The 27,712-nt window shown below is 43.3% G+C and overlaps 2 protein-coding genes across 2 annotated transcripts; both read left to right on the top strand.

The window, feature by feature from the left end:
• The first annotated feature begins 484 nt into the window (after positions 1-484).
• LOC100450880 (elongin-B-like) lies at positions 485-1,491 on the top strand. Its single transcript, XM_054525442.2, has one exon. The coding sequence runs from the start codon at positions 737-739 to the stop codon at positions 1,214-1,216; it is 480 nt and encodes a 159-aa protein (XP_054381417.1). The 5' UTR covers positions 485-736; the 3' UTR covers positions 1,217-1,491.
• Positions 1,492-4,392: 2,901 nt separating this feature from the next.
• On the top strand, positions 4,393-5,331 carry LOC112135407 (elongin-B-like). The gene has a single exon (XM_054525443.1). The coding sequence runs from the start codon at positions 4,554-4,556 to the stop codon at positions 5,031-5,033; it is 480 nt and encodes a 159-aa protein (XP_054381418.1). The 5' UTR covers positions 4,393-4,553; the 3' UTR covers positions 5,034-5,331.
• Positions 5,332-27,712: the final 22,381 nt, after the last annotated feature.

The following is a 27,712-nucleotide window of genomic DNA, read 5'->3' as shown; positions in this document are numbered from 1 at the left end:
GGGGTAAACAAGCATGAAGTTGGCATTTTCATTCATCCATCCTTGACATCAGGGGCTGTGTCTTGTTCAACTTCGTATTCCCCGCAGTGCATAGCATGACGTTGTGTAACATCAACCTTCTTCCTATATCTTGCCTGGACTATTGTTATCCGTCTCCCCGTAGTCATCCTCCATCCATAGCTCCTCTATCCAGGCCATTTTCTACACTTCCTTTTGAATTATCTTTCTAATATGCATCTTTTATTCAAGAAGAAATGATGACATTTTATTATTTTATTTTTTATTTTTAGAGACAGGGTCTTGCTCTGTTGCCCAGGATGGAGAGCAGTGGCGTGATCATAGTGCACTGCAGCCTAGACCTCCAGGGCAAGAGCAATCCTCCCGCCTCACCCCGACTCCCACCCCCAACCTGGGCCGCAGAGTGAGACTCCGTCTCTACAAAAAAAAAAAAAAAAAAAAAAAAAAAAAAGTATAAAGAAATGCATGGGCTGAATAATCACCAAATTTCAGAAAGTCGTTACATATGTTAGAGATGGAGGGAGCTGCAAATGAGGATTACACAGAGGGTATCAGCTGCACTGATAATGTTTTATTTCTTAAGCTCTGTGGGATACATGGATGTTCATTCCATTATTCTTTTTATCTTTTAGTATGTCTTAAATCTTTCATGGTAACCTTACAATATTATGTAGCTATAAGATAGTTCCATAGAAAGCCAATATAATAACGTGGAAAAATGAGTCTTCGCTGGGGCAGGCGGGGCCGCGCGGGGCATGCCGGGCCGCGCGCGGGCTGCAGGGAACGGGGCGGAGCGGAGCGCGGCCGCGCTGGCACATCGAGGGGAGAGGCAGCCGCCGCGATGGACGTGTTCCTCGTGATCCGGCGCCGCAAGACCACCATCTTCACTGACGCCAAGGAGTCCACCACGGTGTTCGAGCTGAAGCGCGTCGTGGAGGGAATCCTCAAGCGGCCGCCCGACGAGCAGCGGCTGTACAAGGACTACCAACTCTTGGATGATGGCAAGACACTGGGCGAGTGTGGCTTCACCAGCCAAACAGCACGGCCGCAGGCCCCCGCCACGGTGGGGCTGGCCTTCCGGGCAGACGACGCCTTTGAGGCCCTGTGCATCGAGCCGTTCTCCAGCCCGCCCGACCTGCTCGACGTGATGAAGCCCCAGGACTCGGGAAGCAGTGCCAGTGAACAAGCTGTGCAGTGAGGACCCCCGAGAGGCCCATTACCCCCAATAAAAGAGATTTGGGAGTCTGAAAAAAAAAACATGGAAAAAGTTTGTACTATGACATTAAGTGAAACAAATTATCTATTCAAAATGATTACAACTACTTGAAAGCCATCCAAAAATCTTGCAAAGAAAATCCCCGAAGTTACTGTTTTTCAGATTGGATGGTGATGTTACCTCCTTATTTCTTTAAAACATTTCCTCTATTTTCTCTTGTGATTGACACTACAAATATAATTGAAAAGCAATAAACCTATTTTAAAAATAAGCATGATATATTTATTACTAAGCCATTTGTACTGTTATGTCACATTTGATTTGTAAATTAATGTTCTGCTTAGCTTTGAGTCTAGCATCATGTGTAAGATGTGAAAGGATGGAGAAGACCGGAGAGAGAGGAGGTTGGCAGGGACCTGAGTTTGTTGACAAAGGATGAAAGCAGAAGGGGCTGGACGCAGTGGCTCATGCCTGTCATCCTAGCACTTTGGGAAGCTGAGGAGGGAGGATCACTTGAGCCCAGGAGTTTGAGACCAGCTTGGGCAATGTAATGGGACCCTGTCTCTACAAAAAATAAAAAAATTAGTCTGGCATGGTATTGTGTGCCTATAGGCCTAGCTACATTTTATTATTTGATTAGATTCATGGTGCTGCAAATATAAGAAAGGTGATACCACACATGTTCGTGTATTTTAAAGATGCCTATTGATCTATGGGATGGGCAAAATAAAAGAAAAAATATTTTAAGGCTGTCAATCGCTGTGAAACAAAGTCCATATTCTTTACCAGATCATGAAAGATCATTATGTAACCTGGCTTGCCGACGACCTACAGCTTTGTTTTTCACCATTCTCTTCCCCTTTCTGCTCTTTCTAGAAGGACTGCTATTCATTCTTCCTGTATTTTTCAGCATCTGCCTCAGGCCTGGACATAGAACAAGTGTTCAATAAATATTTCTTGTTAGATTGAGAGTTGTTTTGACCTGCTAACAGCTATATTAATTCCATAAGCCTTCAAAGGAGACTTCTAAGTCCTAGGACATTCTTCATAGCAGAGGAGGTGTGAGAATGGTGAATAAATGACTACCTATTTTTATTCTTCTTGTCAGAGTAGACTCACTGATTCATTCAACCTATGTCTTGAATGCTTTTAAAGGTCAAATCTTTATTGTGAAGTTGTACAAATGGGCCGGGCGCAGTGGTTCATGCCTGTAATCCCAGCACTTTGGGAGGCTGAGGTAGGTGGATCACCTAGGGTCAGGAGTTCGAGACCAGCCTGACCAACATGGAGAAACCCCGTCTCTACTAAAAATACAAAATTAGCTGGACATGGTGGCACATGCCTGTAATCCCAGCTACTTGGGTGGCTGAGGCGGGAGAATTGCTTGAACCTAGGAGGCAGAGGTTGCAGTGAGCCGAGATCGTGCCATTGCACTCCAGCCTGGGCAACAAGAGTGAAACTCCGTATCGATCGAAAAAAAAAAAAAGGAAAAGAAATTGTACAAACGGCTGTTCCTCAATTAGAAGAAATTAATAAAGAAATAGCAACTGAGTGTTAATTTTCCTAACGTTAGACAATTTAGTGAAATGTAGTTTGAAAAGCTTTAATGGTCATTTAAACTTGAACTGCTAATTATTTTCTTAGAAAGACATAAAAATAAATGAAAGAAAGAAAACATAAATGAAAGATCTCCATAGACTATTAAAGGCTGCCTATTCTTTACAAATATCATGGAGGTCAACATTTAGCAGTTCCGTCAACGCTATTCTGGGAATTGGATGAGTCAAGACTATTAAGAGAATAAAAAAATTACCCAATTTCAAATTAGCATATGCATTTGTAAATTTAATGATATAGTAATGATTTTACAATCATACTGTCCTATGCTATTATATGTATGCCAGCCATATAAGCAAGTTGACAATTTTTATCAGACCCTTTAATTATATACATATAGACATTATTTAAAAATTAAACTAGGTACAAAAAAACTAGGAAAAATATTTGTAGCTAATTTGACAAGAGTTGTTAGTACAGTGTTACATAAAAAAGCTATTAAGATAAAACACCGTCTCCAACAGTGCTGACGGGCAAAAGGCATGAAAAGACAAAGGAGTTAATATGATTAACAGATAACATGGAAAAGTTATTCAATTTCAACTTCACCAGAAATGAGTATACCAGTTTTTGCTAAGCAAATTAGCCAAACTTAAAGAACTAGTGACATCATCCAAAGCTTCTAAGTATGTGATAAAACAAGGAACTGATATATGTTTGGTGGCAATATAAAGTTTGTACAATCCTCCAGTGTGGCAGTAAGTATATGCAAGGATCTTAAAAATGTTCATGCTTTTTGGTAATTTAACTTCTGGAATCTATACTTAGGGAATGATCCTAAGTGAGAAAAAAAATGTACATTATGCAGAAAGACGTTTGTCAAAGTATTATTTATGGTTGCAAACCACCTGAATGTTGAGCAGTAGGAGAACACAAGATAAATTATTATATATTTATTTGAGGATATATTTATATAAATAGATATGATGTTTATTAAATATTTATTTGAGCAAATATGAATCAACATGGACAACTTCCATAATCATAATGCCGAGAAGGAAATAAAAGCAAGTTGTAAAATACTTTATACATTTCAGGATACCAATTATATAAAGCTTGAAACATGCAAATAATATTACATATTACTTAGCAATATATACATATGTGGTAAAAGTATAAAGAGTAGGCTGGGCGTGGTGGCTCGCGCCTGCAATCCTAGCACTTTGGGAGGCGAGGCAGGCGGACTGCCTGAGCTCAGGAGTTCGAGACCAGCCTGGGCAACACGGTGAAACCCCGTCTCTACTAAAATACAAAATAAATTAGCTGGTGTGGCCGTATGCGCCTGTGGTCCCAGCTGCTTGGGAGGCTGAGGCAGGAGAATTGCTTGAACCCAGGAGGCAGAAGTTGCAGTGAGCTGGGATCACGCCACTGCACTCCAACCTGGGCCGCAGAGTGAGACTCCGTCTCTACAAAAAAAAAAAAAAAAAAAAAAAAAGTATAAAGAAATGCATGGGCTGAATAATCACCAAATTTCAGAAAGTCGTTACATATGTTAGAGATGGAGGGAGCTGCAAATGAGGATTACACAGAGGGTATCAGCTGCACTGATAATGTTTTATTTCTTAAGCTCTGTGGGATACATGGATGTTCATTCCATTATTCTTTTTATCTTTTAGTATGTCTTAAATCTTTCATGGTAACCTTACAATATTATGTAGCTATAAGATAGTTCCATAGAAAGCCAATATAATAACGTGGAAAAATGAGTCTTCGCTGGGGCAGGAGGGGCCGCGCGGGGCATGCCGGGCCGCGCGCGGGCTGCAGGGAACGGGGCGGAGCGGAGCGCGGCCGCGCTGGCACATCGAGGGGAGAGGCAGCCGCCGCGATGGACGTGTTCCTCGTGATCCGGCGCCGCAAGACCACCATCTTCACTGACGCCAAGGAGTCCACCACGGTGTTCGAGCTGAAGCGCGTCGTGGAGGGAATCCTCAAGCGGCCGCCCGACGAGCAGCGGCTGTACAAGGACTACCAACTCTTGGATGATGGCAAGACACTGGGCGAGTGTGGCTTCACCAGCCAAACAGCACGGCCGCAGGCCCCCGCCACGGTGGGGCTGGCCTTCCGGGCAGACGACGCCTTTGAGGCCCTGTGCATCGAGCCGTTCTCCAGCCCGCCCGACCTGCTCGACGTGATGAAGCCCCAGGACTCGGGAAGCAGTGCCGGTGAACAAGCTGTGCAGTGAGGACCCCCGAGAGGCCCATTACCCCCAATGAAAGAGATTTGGGAGTCTGAAAAAAAAAAAAAAAACATGGAAAAAGTTTGTACTATGACATTAAGTGAAACAAATTATCTATTCAAAATGATTACAACTACTTGAAAGCCATCCAAAAATCTTGCAAAGAAAATCCCCGAAGTTACTGTTTTTCACATTGGATGGTGATGTTACCTCCTTATTTCTTTAAAACATTTCCTCTATTTTCTCTTGTGATTGACACTACAAATATAATTGAAAAGCAATAAACCTATTTTAAAAATAAGCATGATATATTTATTACTAAGCCATTTGTACTGTTATGTCACATTTGATTTGTAAATTAATGTTCTGCTTAGCTTTGAGTCTAGCATCATGTGTAAGATGTGAAAGGATGGAGAAGACCGGAGAGAGAGGAGGTTGGCAGGGACCTGAGTGTGTTGACAAAGGATGAAAGCAGAAGGGGCTGGACGCAGTGGCTCATGCCTGTCATCCTAGCACTTTGGGAAGCTGAGGAGGGAGGATCACTTGAGCCCAGGAGTTTGAGACCAGCTTGGGCAATGTAATGGGACCCTGTCTCTACAAAAAATAAAAAAATTAGTCTGGCATGGTATTGTGTGCCTATAGGCCTAGCTACTCAGGAGGCTGAGGCAGGACAATTGCTTGGGTGCAGGAGTTTGATGCCGCGGTGCTCATGACATTGCATCACTGCACTCCAGCCTGGGCGACACAGCGAGATCCTGTCTTAAAAAAAAGAAAAGAAAAGAAAGCAAGGTGGGCCAAGGCTTGCGTTACAGATTCCTGAAGTGTTTAAGGAAGATTATTCTGATTGTTACAGGTAATCCAGGTTGGCTTCCAATGAGACTTGAAGTAGCAGCAAGGTTCCTTACATAAAAGTATGGAACATAAAATAAATTCACTTTGTTGAAAGAAAGAATGAATGAATGGAAGAATAAGTCAGAGCTAATATTTGAGGCTCTTAATTCAAGCTTAAATACTGTTATTTCAATGATTTCCCATGGATCTTAGAATTTTAGAACTGACATAGGTCTTTGAGAACATTTGTTTTAACTTATGTTACAGTCAAACTAAATTCCAGAGAAGCTGAATAACACCACCAAGTAAATAAAAGAGGGTATTTGGACTTTTCTTTCATCATATCATTAGCTTTCTTAAAAGAAAGCAGGTGGGCTGCGCTCAGTGGCTCACACCTGTAATCTCAGCACTTTGGGAGGCTGAGGCGGGCAGATCCTTTGAGGTCAGGAGTTCGAGACCAGCCTGGCCAACATGGTGAAACCCCATCTCTACTAGAAATACAAAAATCAGCCAGGCGTGGTGGCAGGTGCGTTTAGTCCCATCTACTCAGGAAGCTGGCCTGTAGTCCCAGCTACCTGGGAGGCTGAGGTAGGAGAATCACTTGAACCTGGGAGGCAGAGATTGCCGTGAGCTGAGATTGCACCACTGCACTCCAGCCTGGGCGACACAGTGAGACTTCACCAAAAAAAAGAAAAAGAAAAAAAAGCAAGTGGGGGCCTAATCTTTTTACAAGAAAATGTACTACAAATTCCTTGGCCTGACCTTTGCCACTTATAGAAAACCCCTGACAATCTGGCTCCAACGTATCTTTCCACCTTATCTCCCACTAATCCTCCAGAAAAGCATGGAATTTCTGGTATCCTCACCAATAAGGCCCTCCACCCTTCTCTCTGCCTATCTAAAACAATTCATCTTTCAAGGTACAACTAGAATACCAATAGTATAATCCAGAGGTAATGTAATGAGTGCGTGAATTTGATTGACGTGTGCGGAAATGAAGTAGAATGGAAAAAGCTTGTGCTTAAGAAAAGGGAGAACAAAGAAGCCATGGGGAATAATAATAATAATAACAGTATTACTAATAATGGCAGTGTTAACTACTAACATTAAATGCATGCTTATGATATGCTAGGCCTGTGTTAACCATTTTTATGTTCATTATCACACTTAATAATGTTCTCAGTAACTCTGAAATGGTATATCAGGATTGCGTTACGTGTAACAGAAAACCCTATCATAAGCAGTCAGGTTTTTTTTTTCTTCCATTCAATAAGGAGGCCAGTCCAGTTTTGTGTGACCTTCATGAGAGGTCACCAAGAACCCAGGCTCATTCTATCTTCTTTCTCCACTATTCTTAGCATATGTCTTTCATTTTCAAGGTCATAATGTAACTTTTCAAGACATTATATCTGCCTTCCAGAGAGAAATGCAGTGGGTATCTCTTTTCAAGGACTTCTGTCAACATCTCTTTGATGAAAGCTATGTTACCTGGCCACTGCTAGTTGCAAGGGAGGCTGGGAGACCACCAAATGAAATTCTGTTAGTAAAGAGGAAGAAGGGATGGATATTTAGGTAGGGAGCCTGCAGTGTTATCCTTAGTTTATAGATGAGGAAAATGAGGCACAAGAATGCTAAGAGCCCAGCGAGGTGGCTCACGCCTATAATCCCAGCACTTTGGGAGGCGGAGGCAGGTGGATCACCTGAGGTCAGGAGTTCCAGACCAGCCTGACCAATATGCTGAAACTCTGTCTCTACTAAAAATACAAAAATTAGCCAGGTGTGATGGCATGTGACTGTAGTCCCAGCTACTAGGGAGGCTGAGACAGGAGAATTGCTTGAACCCAGGAGGCAGAGGTTGCAGTGAGCCGAGATCGCACCACTGCACTCCAGCCTGGGTGACAGACTCCGTCTCTTATAATCCCAGCACTTTGGGAGGCCAAGGCAGGCAAATCACTTGACACCAGGAGTTCGAGACCAGCCTGGCCAACATGGCAAAACCCCATCTCTACTAAAAATACAAAAATTGGCTGGGTGTGGTGGCGCACGCCTGTAATCCCAGATACTCTGGAGACTGAGGCAAGAGAATCGCTTGAACCTGGGAGGTGGAGGTTGCAGTGAGCTGATATCATGCCATTGCACGGCTGATATCCAGCCTGGGTGACAGAGTGAGACTGGGTCTCAAAAAAAACAATGCTAAGAAACAATGGGACAAGTAGATCTGACAGCATGGCCCATGTCCCCAACAGTTTGCATTATATGGCACAATTTTTTTTTTTTTTGAGACGGAGTCTCGCTCTGTCATCTAGACTGGAGGGCAGTGACACAATCTCAGCTCACTGCAACCTCCACCTCCCGGGTTCAAGTGATTCTCCTGTATATGGCACAATTTTTTAAATGGCTTGGTCCTACTCTCTACTTAAGGTGTGGTATAAACAATATCAGAACACATTTTATACTACTGTTTCCCTTCTTTGGTAGCTTCTCTTCCTTTCCCCTGCTGTCTTTTTCTTTCAGATCTCAGAGGGGAGGCTGCAAGTTTTGGTTAGAGCTGAAAGGAAAGAAACTAGTGTCAGTCTTTTGTTTCCCATTTGAAATAGTGGCTAACTCTAGGAAACAACAGACAGGATGGTTTCATAAGACTTGGTAAATGATTAAGTGTGGAGCTTGATGTAAAGTCAAACAAAATAATAAGGTTTTGACCACAAAGTTGTTATATGGACAATGGAAGATACATATTAGTAAGAAAGGAGAATTGTTGGTTTACTTTTCTGTGTTAAGTTTCAGATGTTGGCAAAAATTCCTGATAGGTATCACTAAATCTTGTGTAAGTCAATCATAATGAGCAAGTGAGAAGAAAAATAAGGCAGACATACTTTTAAAAAAACATGATGATCCTGTCCCTACTAGAATAATAAAATGTATTTGTTTTACCTATTTTGATACCTGTTTATAATAAGGCTTTGCATACCTAAAGATGAAAGAAAAGGCCGGGTGCGGTGGCTCACGCCTGTAATCCCAGCACTTTTGGGAGGCCGAGGTGGGCAGATCACAAAGTCAGGAGATCGAGACCATCCTGGCTAACATGGTGAAACCCCGTCTCTACTAAAAATACAAAAAATTAGCCAGTGTGGTGGCGGGCCCCTGTAGTTCCAGCTACTCAGGAGGCTGAGGCAGGAGAATAGCGTGAACCCGGGAGACGGAGCTTGCAGTGAGCCAAGATGGCACCACTGCACTCCAGCCTGGGCAACAGAGCAAGACTCTGTCTCAAAAAAAAAAAAAAGCAGTATTTCACAGTTTTGAAGATAAGGCAACAATGACATTAAAAAAAAATGACCAGGTTGGGCACGGTGGCTCAGGCCTGTAATCCCAGCACTTTGGGAGGCCAAGATGGGCGGATCACGAGGTCAGGAGATTGAGACCATCCTGGCTAACATGGTGAAACCCCGTCTCTACTAAAAGTACAAAAAAATTAGCCAGGCATAGTGGCACGTGCTTGTAGTCCCAGCTACTCGGGAGGCTGAGGCAGGAGAATGGCATGAACCTGGGAGGCGGAGGTTGCAGTGAACAAAGATTGCGCCACTGCACTCCAGCCTAGGCGACAGAGCAAGACTCCGTTGCAAAAAAAAAGCAGAAGCATCATCAGTTTCTATCTATGTCTGCACTTGGGGGACAGATGGCATTTTATTGAATTCCCACAAATGAAGTCTATAAATTGGGTGGATGGAATAAACACAAAAAGTTGGGAATTCAGAGAGCCTCCATGATGTATGACATTGGCAAAAATCAGCTTCAGACCTCTAAATAGTGGTGAGTGCTGTAACTTTTCATCTCATGGATACACTGTTTATTTGAAGTGTGGCAGGCCGGGCACAGTGGCTCAAGCCTATAATCTCAGCACTTTGGGAGGCCGAGGCGGGTAGATCACGAGGTCAGGAGTTCGAGACCAGCCTGCTCTATATGGTAAAACCCCGTCTCTACTAAAAATATAAAAATTAGCCGGGCGTGGTGACACACGCCTGTAGTCCCAGCTACTCGGGAGGCTGAGGCAGAAGAATCGCTTGAACCTGGGAGGCAGAGATTGCAGTGAGCTGAGATCGTGCCACTGCACTCCAGCCTGGAAGACAGAGCGAGATTCCATCTCAAAAAAAAAGTGTGGCAAAAGCCAATGCCAGTAAATGTTTAATCTTGTCTTTGCTGAACGTTAGGGTGTATTGACAAATATGGTATTAGAATCTTGTTAATGGGTGGAATGTTCTGAACTCTGCATACCCTCTTTGGGTGTGTGATATATTTTTTCCTATGACTTAAAGTGTGGTCCATGGACCAGTAGCAACATCACCTTGGAATCTGTTACAAATGGAAAGTCTCAAACCCTATCCCAGAACCTCTGAATTATGATCTACATTTTAAACAGAATCCCCAGATGATTTGTATTCGAATTACAATTTGGGAAGCACTTATATAGCCAATTAAGGAAGTTTATGGCTGTAATCCCTGCATTTTAGGAGGCCAAGGAGGGAGGATTGCTTGAGGCCAGGAGTTAGAGACCGACTTGGGCAACATAGCGAGACACCTCCCTAGCCTCCTCACCTACAAAAATAAAAAAAAATAAAAAAAAACCATTTAAATTATCCAGGCGTGGTGGCACATGTATCTAGTCCTAGCTACTTGGGAGGCTGAGGTGGGAGGATTGCTTGAGGCCAGGAGATCAAGGCTGTAGTTAGCTGTGATTGTGCCACTGCATTTCACCCTGGGCAACAGAGCAAGGCCCTGTCCCTAAAAAATAAAAAGTTTTTAAAACTCCTATGTAATTAACATAAAAGTCCCTTGGTTTTCAGTAATTATGAGGCAATGATTCTTTTCTTTTTTCTTTTTTTGAAACTGGGTCTGGCTCTGTCACTCAGGCTTGAGTGCAGTGGCAAGATCTCGGCTCATGGCAACCTCTGCCTCCTGGGCTCAAGCCATCCCTCCACCTTAGCCTTCCAAGTGGCTGGGACTACAGGCACGTGCTATCACACCCGACTAATTTTTGCATTTTTTATAGAGATAGGGTTGCACCCTGCTGCCCAGGCTGGTCTCGAACTCCTGGGCTCAAGTGATTCTCCCTCCTTGGCCTCCGAAGGTGCTGGGATTACAGGCGTGAGCCACTGCACTGGCCAAGGCAATGATTTCTAGTTTTTTTGTTTTGGTTTGTTTCTGTTTTTGTTTTTGTTTTGAGATGGAGTCTTGCTCTGTCACCAGGCTGGAATGCAGTGGCGCGATACAGGCTCACTGCAACCTCTGCCTCCCTGGTTCAAGCGATTCCCCTGCCTTAGCCTCCAGAGTAGCTGGGATTACAGGCGCACACCACCATGCCTGGCTAATTTTTGTATTTTTAGTAGAGACGGGGTTTCACCATATTGGCCAAGATGGTCTTGATCTCCTGACTTCGCCCACCTTGCCCTCCCAAAGTGCTAGGATTATAGGCGTGAGCCTGTAATTCCTAGTTTTTATGGGGTCTTGGACTCTTCAAGGAGAATGTGCTAGAAATTATTATCTCTCCTCAGAAGAAATGCACATATGAATTTGAACACAGCACTTTGCATACACTTTAGAGGGATTCAATGTTAAAAACTAGGGTCTTATTTTATTCTCTAACCTGGGGGAACACTTAAACAAATCACACGTGGATGAACTGAACAAGTAGGTCATGAACACAACATGAATAGTTGAGATGTTCGTGTGCGTATGTGACTTTTGTGTGAAGAAACAAAATTTAAAAATATTTCTTCTAGGCCGGGCGTGGTGGCTCATGCCTGTAATCCCAGTACTTTGGGAGGCCAAGGTGAGTGGATCACAAGGTCAGGAGTTTGAGACCAGCCTGACCAACATGGTGAAACCCCGTCTCTATTAAAAATACAAAAATTAGCCGGGTGTGGTGGCACGTGCCTGTAATCCCAGCTACTCAGGAGGCTGAGGCAGGAGAATTGCTTGAACCTAGGAGGCGGAGGTTGCAGTGAGCCAAGATCATGCAACTGTGCTCTAGCTTGGATGACAGAGCAAGACTACATCTCAAAAAAAAAAAATTTCTTCTAGAAACCTAGTCACCAGCAATGATTGCATTTTTAGGTATCAGTGATTAATGCTTCTTCCTGGTGAGGAAATAAAATATGTAAACTTAAAAAAATTTGATTGTGTCTTGACTACAATGAAAAGCAATTGGGTGCCATATTGAAATTTGAAGAGAAGACTTGAAAGGGAAGACTCTTAGTTCTCAAGCTCTCTGCTGGTTTTTTTAATATGGTAAGAAAGAACAGTTAAGAGAACATTTACATTCCATGACCACATGAGTAGAGTAAATAAAAAACACTGCTAAGGAGGAGAAAACGTCTTAAGATGAAATCCATGCAGGACCAGTCTGTCTCTTGCTGTTTGCTGAGAGGGAGCAACAAGCTCAAGCAACTTAAAATCTAAACATGAAGTATCAGCCGGGCTCAGTGGCTCACACCTGTAATCCCAGCACTTTGGGAGGCAGAGGCAGGCAGATCACCTGAGGTCAGGAGTTTGAGACCCAGCCTGGGCAACATGGTGAAACCCCGTCTCTACTAAAAATACAAAAATTAGCTGGGCGTGGTGGCGGGTGCCTATAGTCCCAGCTACTCAGGAGTCTGAGGCAGGAGAATCACTTGAACCTGGGAGGCAGAGGTTGCAGTGAGCCGAGATCATGCCACTGCACTCCAGCCTGGGTGACAGAGTGAGACTCCGTCTCAAAACAAACAAACAAACAAAACCATGAAGTATTATGGTATGTATCAGGGTACAGTGGAGTTTCTCCTCATTTCTTGCTGTCTGTTTTAATGAAGTGTGGTTTTACTAACAGAGAAGGATTATTTTTCTAACCAATAGCACTTAGTTTCCTCTCAGTCTTTAAAACTTTGCATCCATGTCCCTCAAGAATGTCACTGTTGGCTGGGCACTGTGGCTCACACCTGTAATCCCAGCACTTTGGGAGGCGGAGGCAGGCGGATCACCTGAGGTCAGGAGTTTGAGACCAGCCTGGGCAACATGGTGAAACCCCGTCTCTACTAAAAATACAAAAATTAGCCGGACGTGGTGATGGGCACTTGTAGTCCCAGCTACTGAGGAGACTGAGGCAGGAGAATTGCTTGAACCCAGGAGGCAGAGGTTGCAGTAAACTGAGATTGCACCATTGCACTCTAGCCTGGGCGACAGAGCGAGACTCCATCTCAACAACAACAAAAAAAGAATGTCACTGTCTTTTTAGTCTTCTCATAGGCTTTATTGCCATATGTGCTGGAAAAATCCATCCAAATTTTTTTCATCTGATTTGCATGAGCAATATCTATTTCTGAGGATTATTCATGGATTACCCATAAATATTCAGAACAATGTTCCTGTAGATCTTAATCTTTGCTATATTTGGCTTAGGGTTTTGTTTTCTAAAAAATTTTCCATTTCCTTCCTCCCATTCATCATAAGATTCTCCCTAGTTTACCATTTGGTCAGCCACGATATTTGCAATCTCACTTGGATCAAATGGGACCATGCATGTGGAAGGCTCTGTGTGTTATAGAACACTATACAAAAAGAAGGGTTTTACTCAAGATAGAAATATTTTGCCCTGTATTGAGTTTTTAAAATTAAGCTTTAAGTAAACAACAAAAAAGATGTCTGAATGTTTCATCAGTGAAAATTCTTAGAAAGTATTTTCTATACTGGCTGGGCACTGTGGCTCAAACCTGTAATCCCAGCACTTTGGGAGGCCGAGGCGGGCAGGTCACGAGGTCAGGAGATCGAGACCATCCTAGCTAACACGGTGAAAACCCGTCTCTACTAAAAATACAAAAAAAAAATTAGCCAGGCGTGGTGGTGGTTGCCTGTATTCCCAGCTACTCTGGAGGCTAAGGCAGGAGAATGGCATGAACCCGGGAGGCGGAGCTTGCAGTGAGCCACTGCACTCCAGCTTGGGTGACAGAGCAAGACTTCATCTCAAAAAAAAAAAGAAAATATTTTCTATGTTTTTGGGGAGCTGTCATTTGAAACACGAATCATTCATATCTTCTTAGCCTACTCTACTAAAGGTTTTGTGCTTGTTTTTGTTTTTCTCTTTCCATTTTCCTTCCCAGTACTACTTCTCTGTTCCTGTTTGTAAGGAAAGCAAGCAAACCACTGGCCCAAAATCTACAACTGTTTTTCTCTTCCATCCCTATTATGTTCTTTTATCATTTTCCCTATTATTGTTCAGCTAGCCATCAAGCCGAATTATAAACAAGGTGGAAGAAGATGGCAAAAGGCCACCGTTTGTTTAAAATAGCCTGGAAAGCAACCTTCTCCAACAAACAGGTAGCAATCCAACACAGGTGAAAGCACACAAAGGGGCTGCTGGGCTGCGACCCATGAACTCCCTTGGGACCAACTGGTGTGATCAGAGGAAAGAGAATCACAGATTGCTCAGTTGTGTTTCCTGCTGTCAGTGAGGAGTAGAGAGAATCAAAACTAGGCTTGGCAAGTGAACAGACCATAGGCAAAGTGGTGGAGCCAGTCAAGCGTGTCTGGGGCAGAAGCCTTGATCTCAGGCATTCCAGAAATCATTTCTAACAATTGAGTCATCTCACACATCTCATTTTTTTAAGGATCAAGTTAAGTGCATAGTAGGTTCACCATAAACTTGTATTTTTCTTTGGCATTTCCTGTAATTTTTGTTACTATTTATGGAAAACTATTAATTTGTATTTTGTGTCTAGTCGCCAAACTCTCTTGTAGACTTAATTGTATACTCTGCAAGTAACGATAATTTTGTTTTCTCTTTTCTAATAATTATCTCTTATTTTTGTTCTATATTTTATTGCATTGGTTGAACGTCCAAGGCAGTGCTGTTTGTTTGTTTGTAGAGACAGGGTTTCACTCTGTTGCCCAGGCTGAATGCAGTAGTATAACCACACCTCACGGCAGTCTCACACTCATAGGCTCAAGCAACCCCAGCCTCAGCCTCCAGGGCAGATACTACTACAGCTATGTGTTACCATGCCTGCCTAATTTTTCAGTGTTTTGTAGAGAGTGGGGTATAGCTATGTGTCCGGAATTGGTGGGTTCTTGGTCTCACTAAGAATGAAGCAGCGGACCCTCGAGGTGAGCATTACAGTTCTTAAAGGAGGTGTGTCCGAAGTTTGTTCCTTCTGATGTTCGGATGTGTTCGGAGTTTCTTCCTTCTGGTGGGTTCGTGGTCTCGCTGGTTCAGGAGTGAAGATGCAGACCGTCGCGGTGAGGGTTACAGCTCTTAAGGCAGTGTGTCTGGAGTTGTTCGTTTCTCCCGGTGGGTTCGTGGTCTCGCTGGCTTCAGGAGTGAAGCTGCAGACCTTCCCAGTGAGTGTTACAGCTCTTAAGGCAGTCTGGACCCAAAGAGTGTGCAGCAGCAAGATTTATTGCAAAGACAGAAAGAACAAAGCTCCCACAGTGCGGAAAGGGACCCACCGACTCGCCACTGCTGGCTCGGGCAGCCTGCTTTTATTCTCTTATCTGGCCCCACCCACATCCTGCTGATTGGTAGAGCCGAGTGGTCTGTTTTGACAGGGCGCTGATTGGTGCGTTTACAATCCCTGAGCTAGACACAAAGGTTCTCCACGTCCCCACCAGATTAGCTAGATACAGAGTATCCACATAAAGGTTCTCCAAGTCCCCACCAGGGTAGCTAGATACAGAGTATCCACACAAAGGTTCTCCAAGTCCCCACCAGGGTAGCTAGATACAGAGTATCGACTGGTGCATTCACAAACACTGAGCTAGACACAGGGTGCTGATTGGTGTGTTCACAAACCTTGAGCTAGATACAGAGTGCCGATTGGTGTATCCACAATCCCTGAGCTAGACATAAAGGTTCTCCAAGTCCCCACCAGACTCAGGAGCCCAGCTGGCTTCACCCAGTGGATCCCGCACCAGGGCTGCGCGCAGTGCACCCGCACTCCTCAGCCCTTGGGTGGTCGATGGGACTGGGCACTGTGGAGCAGGGGGCGGCACTCGTCGGGGAGGCTCGGGCCGCACAGGAGCCCACGGAGGGGGTGGGAGGCTCAGGCATGGCTGGCTACAGGTCCCGAGCCCCGCCCTCCGGGAAGGCAGCTAAGGCCCAGCGAGAAATTGAGCACAGCAGCTGCTGGCCCAGGTGGTAAGCCCCTCAATGCCCGGAGCCGGTGGGGCCGGCCGCTCCGAGTGCGGGGTCCGCCGAGCCCACAACCACCTGGAACTCGCGCTGGCCCGCAAGCGCCACGCGCAGCCCCGGTTCCCGCCGGCGCCTCTCCCTCCACACCTCCCCGCAAGCTGAGGGAGCCGGCTCCGGCCTTGGCCAGCCCAGAAAGGGGCTCCTACAGTGCAGCGGCAGGCTGAAGGGCTCCTCAAGTGCCGCCAAAGTGGGAGCCCAGGCAGAGGAGGCGCCGAGAGCAAGCGAGGGCTGTGAGGACTGCCAGCACGCTCTCACCTCTCAGCTATATTGCCTTGAATATAGAGTCTTGCTCTGTGGCCCAGGCTGGAGTGCAGTGGCACCATCTCTGCTCACTGCAAGCTTCGCCTCCCGGGTTCACGCCATTCTCCTGCCTCAGCCTCCTGAGTAGCTGGGACTACAGGCGCCCACCACCACGCCCGGCTAATTTGTTTGTATTTTTAGTAGAGACGGGGTTTCACCGTGTTAGCCAGGATGGTCTTGATCTCCTGACCTCGTGATCCGCCCTCCTCGGCCTCCCAAAGTGCTGGGATTACAGGCGTGAGCCACTGCACCTGGCCTTCACCTCCTTTAAAAAAAAAAACAAATAGAGACGAGGTTTGTTGCCCTCGCTATGTTGCCCAGGTTGGTCTCGAACTCCTGCACTCAAGTGATCCTCCCGCCTCAGCCTACCACAGTGCTGAGATTACAGATGTGAGCCACCATGCTTGGCTCTATTTTTCTTTTTATCTCTTTTTTATAGGAATGCTTCAGTTGATTATCATAAGTAGGATATTGTAGAGGGTTGAATTTTATCCCCCTAAAAAGATATTCAAGGTCTAATCCCCCTCCTCCTCCTCATACCTGTGAATGCAACCTTCTTCAGGAATAGGGCCTTTGTAGGTGTAATAAATTAAGATGAGTTTATACTTGATAAGGGTGGACCCTATATACAAGGATTGTTGTCCTTGTAGGGAGAGGGAGATATGGAAATGAATACAGTTCAGGAAAGACGGGCAGGTGAAGGCAGAAGCAGAAAGTGAAGTGATGGAACTGCAAGTCAAGGAATTCCAAGGATTGCTGGCGAACACAGGAATTTACGAAGAGGCAGGAAATAATTCCTTCCCAGAGACTTCTGAGGGAATACAGCCTTGCCGATAGCTTATTTCAGCCTTCTAGATTTCAGAGCTGGAAGAGAATGAATGTCTGTTGTTTCAATCTTCCAGTTTATGGTAGTTTGTTCCTAGGAAACTAATACATATATTGTTTATCTTTGAAAATAGGTATTTAAGAACATTTCTACTTCTCTTTGACTAGGATATTTTGTAAAATTAATAAGGAATAAGCACTCTTTAATCAAATGAGTTTTTAGCATCTTGCTTGCTAAAATGTATGCATTTTTTAAAAAGCATGTATTTTAGTTTTAAAATTGTCTGTATATGTATATGCACATAAATTTAATATTTTATATAAATCCATAAATGCAATCATGTTATATATCTTGGATTTTATGTTTTTCATATTGTGGTCTTTTTCTTCTCGTTTCCTTCTTGTTTGGCTTTGCACTCTGCTCTTCTCCTGCCCGTCTGCCTGCTTCACCCTAATCCACATACCCAGGTAACTGTATATTCACAGATGTTTATATATTTGCATACACACACACACACACACACAGATTTCTTTTTTCGTCATTTGTTTTACAAAATGAAATATCACACATGTGATGGTCAATTTTATGTGTCAATTTGGTTATTCCCTCAGTTACTAATCTAGCTATTGCTGTGATTAAAGTCCATAATCAATGACTTTTAGTAAAGGAGAATATCTCAGACAATCTGGTTGGGCCTCATCTGATCAGTTGAAAGGCCTTAAGAGTAGAACTGAGGTTTCTGGAAAGAAGAAATTCCACCTGCGGGTAGCAGCCTCAGCCCATGCCAGAGAGTGCCACCTGCCCTTTCTTGTGGCTTGCTCTATGGATTCAGACTTGCCTAGCTAGACCCAATGATTAATCGATCAATTGTGTAATTGAATTTCCTTCAACAAATCCCTTATGATGTCGCCTGCTGTTTCTGTTTTCCTAATTGAGCCCTGACTGATATAATAGACTTTTTCTCATTTTGCCTTTTTCATTCAGCAATATATCTTGGAAATTATTCTAAATCCACTGACATAGCTATTGTTCATCCATCTTAATTGCTGCATACTATTTTATGGTGTAGATGTGCCTTTATTTTTTGACTGTTTCCAGTTTCATGCTATTATGGAAAACACTGAATTAAATGCCTTATATTGGTTCTTGTCTTTCTTTAAGATAGAATCCCAGAATGGAGAACTTTTGAGTTAAACAGTTATACAAATATCTCCTATAATATGTATATAGTCATAGTCATCCCTTGGTATCCTTGAGGATGGGTTCCAGGACACCTGTGGGTACCAAAATCCACAGATGCTCAAGTCCCTTATATAAAATGGCATAGTATTTGCATATAATCCACACACATCCTGCCATATACTTTAAATCCTTTCTAGATTACATATTACAATACAACATAAAAGTGGTGGTCAATTTTATGTGTCAACTGGTTATTCCATTGACTACTAATCTATGTGTTGTTGTGATGAAAATCTATAATCAATGACTTTTAGTAAAGGAGTATATCTTAGATAATCTGGGTGGGCCTCATCCAATCAGTTGAAAAAAGTGAAGGGAAGAACTGAAATTTCTGGGAAGAAGAAATTCCACCTGTGGATAGTAGCTGCAGACCATCGGCCTCAACAACAATACAATGTAAATGCTGTGTAAATGGTTGTTATATTGTATTGATTCTTTTTTTTTTTTTTTTTTTTTTTTTTTGAGACAGAGTCTTGTTCTGTCACCCAGACTGAAGTGCAGTGGAACAATCTCCACTCATTGCAACCTCCGCCTCCTGGGTTCAAGCAATTCTCTTGCCTCAACCTCCCAAGTATTTGGGATTACAGGCGTGCACCACTACGCCCAGCTAACTTTTGTATTTTTAGTAGAGATGGGGTTTCACCTTGTTGGCCAGGCTGGTCTCAAACTCCTGACCTCAGGTGATCTGCCAGCCCTGGCCTCCCAAAGGACTGGGATTACAGGTGTGAGCCACTGCACCCGGCCTTGGGTGGGGACACAACCAAACCATATCACCACTCTATACTTGATTCTTATTTGTATTATTTTTTATTTTAGTATTATTATTTTTAATTGCTTTTTTCCAAATATTTTCAAATATTTGCTTGGCTGAATCCATGGATGGGGAACCTACAGATACAGAGGGTGGACTGTATACTTTTATACATATTTAATTTTAATTGATGTTACTACCTCCCTTCCTAAAAAGCTGAAACAATTCATAACACCACTAATACTGTATGAAAATACAAAATCATAGGTGCTACTGTTCTTTTTACCTTTTTTCTGTCTGATGAACATAAAGTGATATTTATAATAATAATTAATTTCCATAATTCCTGATATGTAGTTTGAGCATTTTAAATACAGCTTCTGGCATTTGGATTTGTTTTCCCTAAAATTTTCATGATATTCTGTGTCTATTTTATCATTGGGTTGTTTGCCTTTTCTTATAAATTTGTGAGAAATTCCTCTTTGTTCTCTGGCCTTGCTCGGTGGCTCATGCCTGTAATCTCAGTATTTTGGGAGGCCAAGACTGGTGTATTACTTGAGCCCAGGAGTTCAAGACCAGCCTGGGCAACATAGCAAAATCCTCTCTCTACAAAAAACAGGCCTGGCTCAGTGGCTCATGCCTGTAATCTCAGCAATTGGGAGGCCACGACAGGTGGATCACTTGAGCCCAGGAGTGTGAGAACAGCCTGGGCAATATGGCAAAACCCTACAAAATAAAAGATAATAAAATTAGCCAAGCATGGCAGCTGCACCTGTAGTCTCAGTTACTTGGGAGGCTGAGATGGGAGGATTGCTTGAGCCTGGGGTGTCAAGGCTACAGTGAGCTGTGACTGTGCTACTGCACTCCAGCCTGAACAGCAGAATGAGACCTTGTCTCAATTAAAAAATAAATAAATAAAAAGAAATTGCTCTTTGTTCTATCGCAAAAATTTTAATGTACTGTTTATTGAATTTATTTATGGTATGTATAGCTAAAGTTTTTGTTTAGCTGTATGTAAATATGCCTATTGTCTTCATTATAGTTTTCGTTTGTTTGTTTGTTTTTACAATTACAGTTTCTCGGCTTCAAAAGTTGGGTAAAGAAGGTCACCATTGACCCTAGAAGAGATGGTATGGGTAGTATCTTACATTGTCTTGCAAGATGTTTATTTATTTATTTATTTTATTTTTTTTGAGATGGAGTCTCACTCTGTCACCAAGGTTGGAGTGCAGTGGCGGGACCTCGGCTCACTGCAAGCTCCGCCTCTTGGGTTCACGCCATTCTCCTGCCTCAGCCTCCCGAGTAGCTGGGACTACAGGCGCCTGCCACCGCGCCCGGCTGATTTTTTGTATTTTTAGTAGAGGCGGGGTTTCGCCGTGTTAGCCAGGATGCTCTCAATCTCCTGACCTTGTGATCTGCCTGCCTCGGCCTCCCAAAGTGCTGGGATTACAGGCGTGAGCCACCGTGCCTGGCCTTGATGTTTATTGCTTTATTGTTGTATTTGTCTTTAATTTAGTCTTTTTAAAATTATATATTCACCAAAAAAACCCAAGAGACCATAATAAATCTTAATCATATTTTAAACAAAGGGAGAAGTAAATTCTCCTTTTCAAATTCTTAGCCAACTTAAAAATGTTCTTCGATTATTATAATTTTCAGAAATTCCAAAGCAATTTTAATAGCACTATTGAGTTATAATTGACATATAATTTCAAAATGTTGCCTTTGGAACTTTTGCAATCCCTCCCCTGCCAACCTCTCTTCACTCCCCAGGCAATCCCTGATCTGCTTCCTATCACCGCAGATTAGTTTGCATTTCTAGGATTTAATGTAAATGGAATCATGCAGTAAATACTCTTTTGGGGAGTCTGGTTTATTTTACTTAGGATAATTATTTTGAGATCATGTTGTTGCACATGTAACTAGTTCATTTCTTTTTATTGCTGAATAGTACTAGATTGTATGTATATACCACTTGTATTGGTCCATTTTCATGCTGCTGATAAAGACATACCTGAGAGTGGGCAATTTACAAAAGAAAGAGGTTTAATTGGACTTAACAGTTCCACGTGGCTGGGGAAGCCACACAATCATGGCGGAAGGCAAGGAGGAGCAAGTCACGTCTTACATGGATGGCAGCATGCAGAGAGAGAGAGAGAGAGAGCTTGTGCAGGGAAACTCCCCCTTATAATACCATCAGAGCTTGTGAGACCCACTCACCATTGCAAGAACACCATGGGAAAGACCTGCCTCCATGATCCAGTTATCTCCCACTGGGTCCCTCCCACAACACATGGGAATTCAAGATGAGATGTAGGTGGGGATACAACCAAACCATATCACCACTATATACTTACCCATTCAAATGTTAATGAACAATCTAGTTTTTGGCTATTACCAAATACAAACATTCATATACAAGGCTTTTGTTTTTTTTGTAAGATAGGGTCTTATTCTGTCATCTAGGCTGGAGTGCAGTGGTGCAATCATGACTCATTGCAGCCTCAACCTCCTGGGCTCAAGCAATCCTCCCAACTCAGCCTCCTGAGTAGCTGGGACTACGTATGCATACCACTATGCCCAGCTAATTTTGTATTTCTTTGTAGAGATGAGGTTTTACCATGTTGCCTAGGCTGGTCTTGAACCCCTGGGCTCAAGGAATCCACCTGCCTCAGCCTCCGAAATTGGGATAGCAAGCATGAACCTCATATACAAATTTTTATATGGACATATGCTTTCATTTTCTCTTTGGTGAATACCTAGGAGTAGAAGGACCAAGGCATATGATAGGTATATGTTTAATGTTTTAAGAAACTGCCAAGCTTTTCCCAAATTGCTCATACCCTTTATATTTCCACTAACAGTTATGACAGTTCCAGTTTCTCCACATTTTGTCAATTCTTTTTTTTTTTACATCTATTGTGCACTTTATTTCTATTATTACTACATTGTAATACATAATGAAATAATTACACAACTCATCATAATGTAGAATCAATGGGAGTCCTGAGCTTGTTTTTCTGCAACTAGATGCTCCCATCTTGAAGAGATAGGAGACAATGACATATCATCAGGCATTAGAGTCTCATAAGGAGCATGTGACCTAGATCCCTTGAACGTGCAGTTCACAATAGGGTTTTCACTCCTACGAGAATCTACTGCCTTTGCTGATCTGACAGGAGGCAGAGTTCAGGTGGTAATGTGAGCAACGGGGAGTGGCTGGAAATACAGATGAAGCTTCACTCGCTTGCCTGCCACTCACCTCCTGCTGTGCAGCCTGGTTCCTAACAGGTCATGGACCTGTCCGTGGTTTGCGGGCTGGGGACCCCTGCAAGGATCCAGATTTAAATTCAGAAGAAGCTTCATCTACTTCTGTAGTTCCATTTGCTTGCAACACCTGCTGCAGCAAACTTGAACATTGCAGGATTTTCTCAAGCCGCTCAATTTGGTCATCTTGCTTTTTTATAGTTTTTCTTATCTTGGCATTTTCTACTTCAAGCCTTATTTTGTGTGCTGCTTCACATTGTATTTTTGTGCATGGCCTTCCGTCTCCATAGTACATCTTATAGTTGCTGTAAGTTGATCCTGTATTTCTTGAAATGAAGGACATTTTCCGGGGTGTCCATGGCCAGAGGACGCTGGCCGGCAGCGGCCAAACTTGAACCCATTTTGTCAGTTCTTGATGTGGTCAGTCTTTTTATTTTTGGACATTCTATTAATAATAGGTACACACCTATTAGTGGTATTGCATGTGGTTTTTTTTTGTTTTGTTTTGTTTTTTTGTGAGACGAGTCTCGGTCTGTTGCCCAGGCTGGAGTGCAGTAGCACAATCTCAACTCACTGCAACCTCCGCCTCCTGGGTTCAAGCAATTCTCTTGCCTCAGCCTTCTGAGTAGCTGGGATTACAGATGTCCGCCACCATGCCCGGCTAATTTTGTATTTTTAGTAGAGACAGGGTTTTTCCATGTTGGCCAGGCTGGTCTTGAACTCCTGACCTCGTGATCCACCCACTTTGGCCTCCCAAAGTGCTGGGATTACAGCTGTGAGCCACCGTGCTCAGCCTGCGTGTGATTTTAATTTGCATTTCCCTAATGACTGATGATGTACAGCATCTTTTCATGTGATTGTTCACCATGCATATATCTCCTTTGGTGAGGGGTCTATTTGTTTTGTTTCCAGTGAGAAGCCTGCTGTGGTTCTTACTTTTGTTTCCCTATATGTAGTTTGATCACTGCTCTGCTGAATATTCAAGGGGGCCTTCTGTACATCTCCAGAGCTCTCTTTCTCTCTGTGTAGCTCTCTTCTGACACTGTGCCCTGCAAACTCGAGTCTCCCTGGAAGCCCAGTCCTGTCTCCTCAATTCAGAGAAATTGCCAAGCTCCTCTGGGGTTTTTCACCCTGCACTGCAGTGTGTCATTTTCTGCAGGAAGCTTATGAGAGTTTCCAGAGCTTACTGCAGAGAGCAAAGCGTACGTACTGCAGCTCTAGTTAGCTGGAGCTCTAGTTAGCTGTGGCGCAGGTCTCCTCTCTTTGGTTTCTATCCTTTGTTCCCTTATGTTCACTTTCTTAAACATTGTAATTTTAAGTACTTTGTCTGATTTTTTTTTCTTAGTTGTTTTAGGTGAGAGAATAAATACAGTCCCATTTTTCCGTCTTGGCTGAAAGCAGAAGTTCTTTACCAAAATGTTTCTGAATTTATATAAAAATAGTACAAAACAGTGTATATGTTTTCTCATGAATTAAAAACTTTTTTATCTTTCTGTAGTGGCCCGATTTATCTCTGGCAGTGCTTTCTGTCTTAAGATCTATTTTGTCTGACAGTAATTCTAGTTTTCCTTCAGTTAGTGTTTGCCTGGTGTCTTTTTCTATATTTTAACTTTCAGCCCTTGCTGTGTCTTTTTTTTTCCTTTATTTTTATTTTTTAAAGTTTTTTTTACCCATGACAACTACCCAGGAGGTCCTGAAAACATGTGCCCCTGTGTCTTTATTTTTTAGGTGTCTTTTTAAAAACAGCTTGTAGGTGTGTGTGTTTGTATATACATTATTTGTGACTATCTTTTTCTTTTTGTCGTATTGTTTAGTTGCTTTACATTTATTATGATCTGGATTTATTATTATTATTATTATTGAGACAGACTCTCACTCTGTCGCCCATGCTGGAGTGCAGTGGCGCCATCTCGGCTCACTGCAACCTCCGCCACCTGGGTTTAAGTGATTCTCCTGCCTCAGCCTCCCGAGTAGTTGGGATTACAGGTGGACGCCACCATGCCTGGCTATTTTGTATTTTTAGTAGAGATGGGGTTTCACTATGTTGGCCAGGCTGGTCTCGAACTCCTGAGCTCAAGAGATCCACCTGCCTCGGCCTCCCAAAGTGCTGGGATTACAGGCGTGAGCCACTGCGCCCGGCCTCTATTATTATTTTTAGACCGGTTTCACTTCTGTCGCCCAGGCTGGAGTGCAGTAGCGCGATCTCGGCTCATTGCATCCTCTACCTCCTGGGCTCAGGTGATTCTCCCACCTCAGCCCCCTAAGTAGCTGGGACTACAGGCATGTGCCACCACGCCCAGTTAATTGTTGCATTTTTTGTAGGGATGAGGTTTCACCATGTTGCCCAGGCTGGTCTTGGACTCCTGACCTCAAATGACCTGCCTGCCTTGGCCTCCCAAAGTGTTGGGATTACAGGCATGAGCCACCATGCCTGGCCTCTAATATATCTTTTAGTTTAATTTTTTAAATATTAAAAATTGTTTTAGAGACAGGATCTCACTGTGTTGCTCAGGCTGGAGTACAGTGGCTATTTACAGGTATGATCACAGGATACTGTGGCCTGGAACTCCTGGGTTCAAGTGATCCTTCTGCCTCAGACTCCGGAGAAGCTGGGACTACAAGTGTGAGCCACCACACCTGGATATTTCTACAATTACATGCTGTTCTTTTGCTCTACATTTTTTTCTCTTCCGTGTCTTGCCTTTTTTGGATTGACATTTTTAATTTTTCTCTTCAATTCTATTTTTACTGTACTGTATTAGAAGTTGTGCCTCTGTTTATTTGCTTGCCAGTCTCCCAATTAAACATGTATTACTAATAAAATAGAAAATGAAGTATTTACCCTTCTCTCAAATACTTCAAGACTTTTAGGATACTTTACTTCTGATCAGCCCCCTCTGTAAGTGTGTGCTATTCTGTCTAGTATCTTAGTTCTATCGTGTCATTAATGCTACAGATAGACATTATTGTTTTATATATTCAGTATTGGTTTAGAATTACCTACATATTTTCTAATGTTCTGCCTTACAATTCCTTTTTAATTTTAATTTTAATTTTAATTTTTTTTTTAAGACAGAGTCTCATTCTGTCACCCAGGCTGGAGTGCAGTGGCGTGATCTCGGCTCATTGCAACCTCCACCTCCTGGGTTGAAGTGATTCTCATGCCTCAACCTCCCAAGCAGCTGGGACTGCAGGTGTGCACCACCACACCTGGCTAATTTTTTTTGTATTTGTAGCAGAGATGGGGTTTCGCCATGTTGGCCAGGCTGGTCTTAAACTCCTGGCCTCAAGTGATCTTCCCACCTCCGCCTCCCAAAGTGTTGGGATTACTGGCTTAAGCCACTGCACCCACCCTAAAATAATAATAATCTTTTAAAGAATTTAGGCTGGGGCTGGGCACGGTGGCTCACACCTGTAATCCCAGCACTTTGGGAGGCTGAGGCAGGCAGATCACGAGGTCAGGAGTTCAAGACCAGCTTGACCAACATGATGAAACCCCATCTCTACTAAAAATGCAAAAATTAGCCGGGTGTGGTGACACGCACCTGTAATGTAATCCCACCTACTAAGGAAGCTGAGGCAGGAGAATCGCTTGAACCCAGGAGGCGGAGGTTGCAGTAAGCCGAGATCACGTCACTGCATCCCAGCATGGGCAATAGAACGAGACTCTGTCTCAAAGAAAAGAATTTAGGCCGGGAGTGGTAGGGTCACACCTGTAATCCCAGCACTTTGGGAGGCTGAAGCGGGGAGATCCACCTGAGGTCAGGAGTTTGAGACCAGCCTGGCCAACATGGTGAAACCCCATCTCTACAAAAAATAAAAAATTAGCCTGGCGTGGTGGCATGTGCCTGTAATCCCAGCTACTTGGGAGGCTGAGGCAGGAGGATCACTTGAGCCCGGCAGGCAGAGGTTGCAGTGAGCTGAGATCTCGCCCCTGCAGACCAGGCTAGGAGAGACACAGTGAGACTCCATCTGGCAAAAAAGAAAAAATAAATAAATAAATAAATAAATAAAAAATGTTGTGTTAATTTTGGTAAAACATACATAAAATTTAGTATTTTAACCATTTTAAAGGTCTCACTCAGTGGCATTAGTATATTTACATTATTGTGCAGTCATCACCACTACCCATCCTCAGAACTTACTCTGTAAAACTGAAATCACAATTCCTCCTTGCATTTTAAATCTTCCACCTGTGATTGTATTTGTTTTGCCTCATTTAGTACCAATTCTAGTATAAAATATTTTGGTAGTCAATTCTTTTAACTCTCATTTGTCTGAAAATGTTTTTATTTTGCCCTTGGTTGAGAGAAGCAAGTTTCTCTGATGGATCTCTCTTTAAGGCCAGTTTACTTTTTATTCACCCTTACACTTATTATATCATTCAACTTGATGAAAGTATCTTCTCTTAGGCTTTATATTTTGAGTGGGCCCAAGACTATCACTGTCTCCTACCTATACCCTGTATATCCTTAAAATAGAAACTCAAGGTGTTAGTGTTCTGCAGAATCCCTTGATGAAAGCCAGCTTTGATGCAGGTTCATCTCCCAGGAGTTCCACTTTGGCTTTAAATTATTATTATTATTTTTTGAGACAAAATCTTGCTCTTGTCCCCCAGGCTGGAGTGCAATGGCACGATCTCATCTCACTGCAACCTCCGCCTCCTGGGTGCAAGCGATTCTCCTGCCTCAGCCTCCCGAGTAGCTGGGATTACAGGCGCCTGCCATCACGCCCAGCTAATCTTTGTATTTTTAGTAGAGACCGGGTTTCTCCATGTTGGCCAGGCTGGTCTCGAACTCCTGACTTCAGATGATCTGCCTTCCTCGGCCTCCCAAAGTGTTGGGATTACAGGCCTGAGCCACTGCGCCTGACCAATTTTTTTTTTTAATGATCATAGCTTTATAATATATGTTAGCAGATCATATCCTCAGAAACCTACAAGCTTGTTTCTTCTTTCCTAATCCTTGTGTTCTTTTTCTTTGTCTTATTTGCATTGGTTAATCTCTCAGGACCATGTTAATTAGGAGTAGGGGAACAGCATCCATCACTTGTTCCTGACATTCAACTGGAATGCTTTTAAAAGTTTAGCAGTAATTGGCTGGGTGCGGTGGCTCACACCAGTAATCCCCCCACTTTGGGAGGCCGAGGCAGGCGGATCATGAGGTCAGGAAATCGAGACCATCCTGGCTAACATGGTGAAACCCCATCTCTACTAAACATACAAAAAAGTTAGCCGGGCGTGGTGGTGAGCGCCT

The sequence above is a fragment of the Pongo abelii genome, chromosome 9 (genome assembly GCF_028885655.2).
Source record: "Pongo abelii isolate AG06213 chromosome 9, NHGRI_mPonAbe1-v2.0_pri, whole genome shotgun sequence".
Lineage (NCBI taxonomy): Eukaryota > Metazoa > Chordata > Mammalia > Primates > Hominidae > Pongo > Pongo abelii.
This window is presented reverse-complemented; position numbering and strand designations above follow the sequence as displayed.

What these genes read in the sequence shown, in the direction of transcription:
- LOC100450880 (XM_054525442.2), top strand. Translation starts at nt 737, where the DNA reads ATGAGTCTTCGCTGGGGCAGGCGGGGCCGCGCGGGGCATGCCGGGCCG.
- LOC112135407 (XM_054525443.1), top strand. Translation starts at nt 4,554, where the DNA reads ATGAGTCTTCGCTGGGGCAGGAGGGGCCGCGCGGGGCATGCCGGGCCG.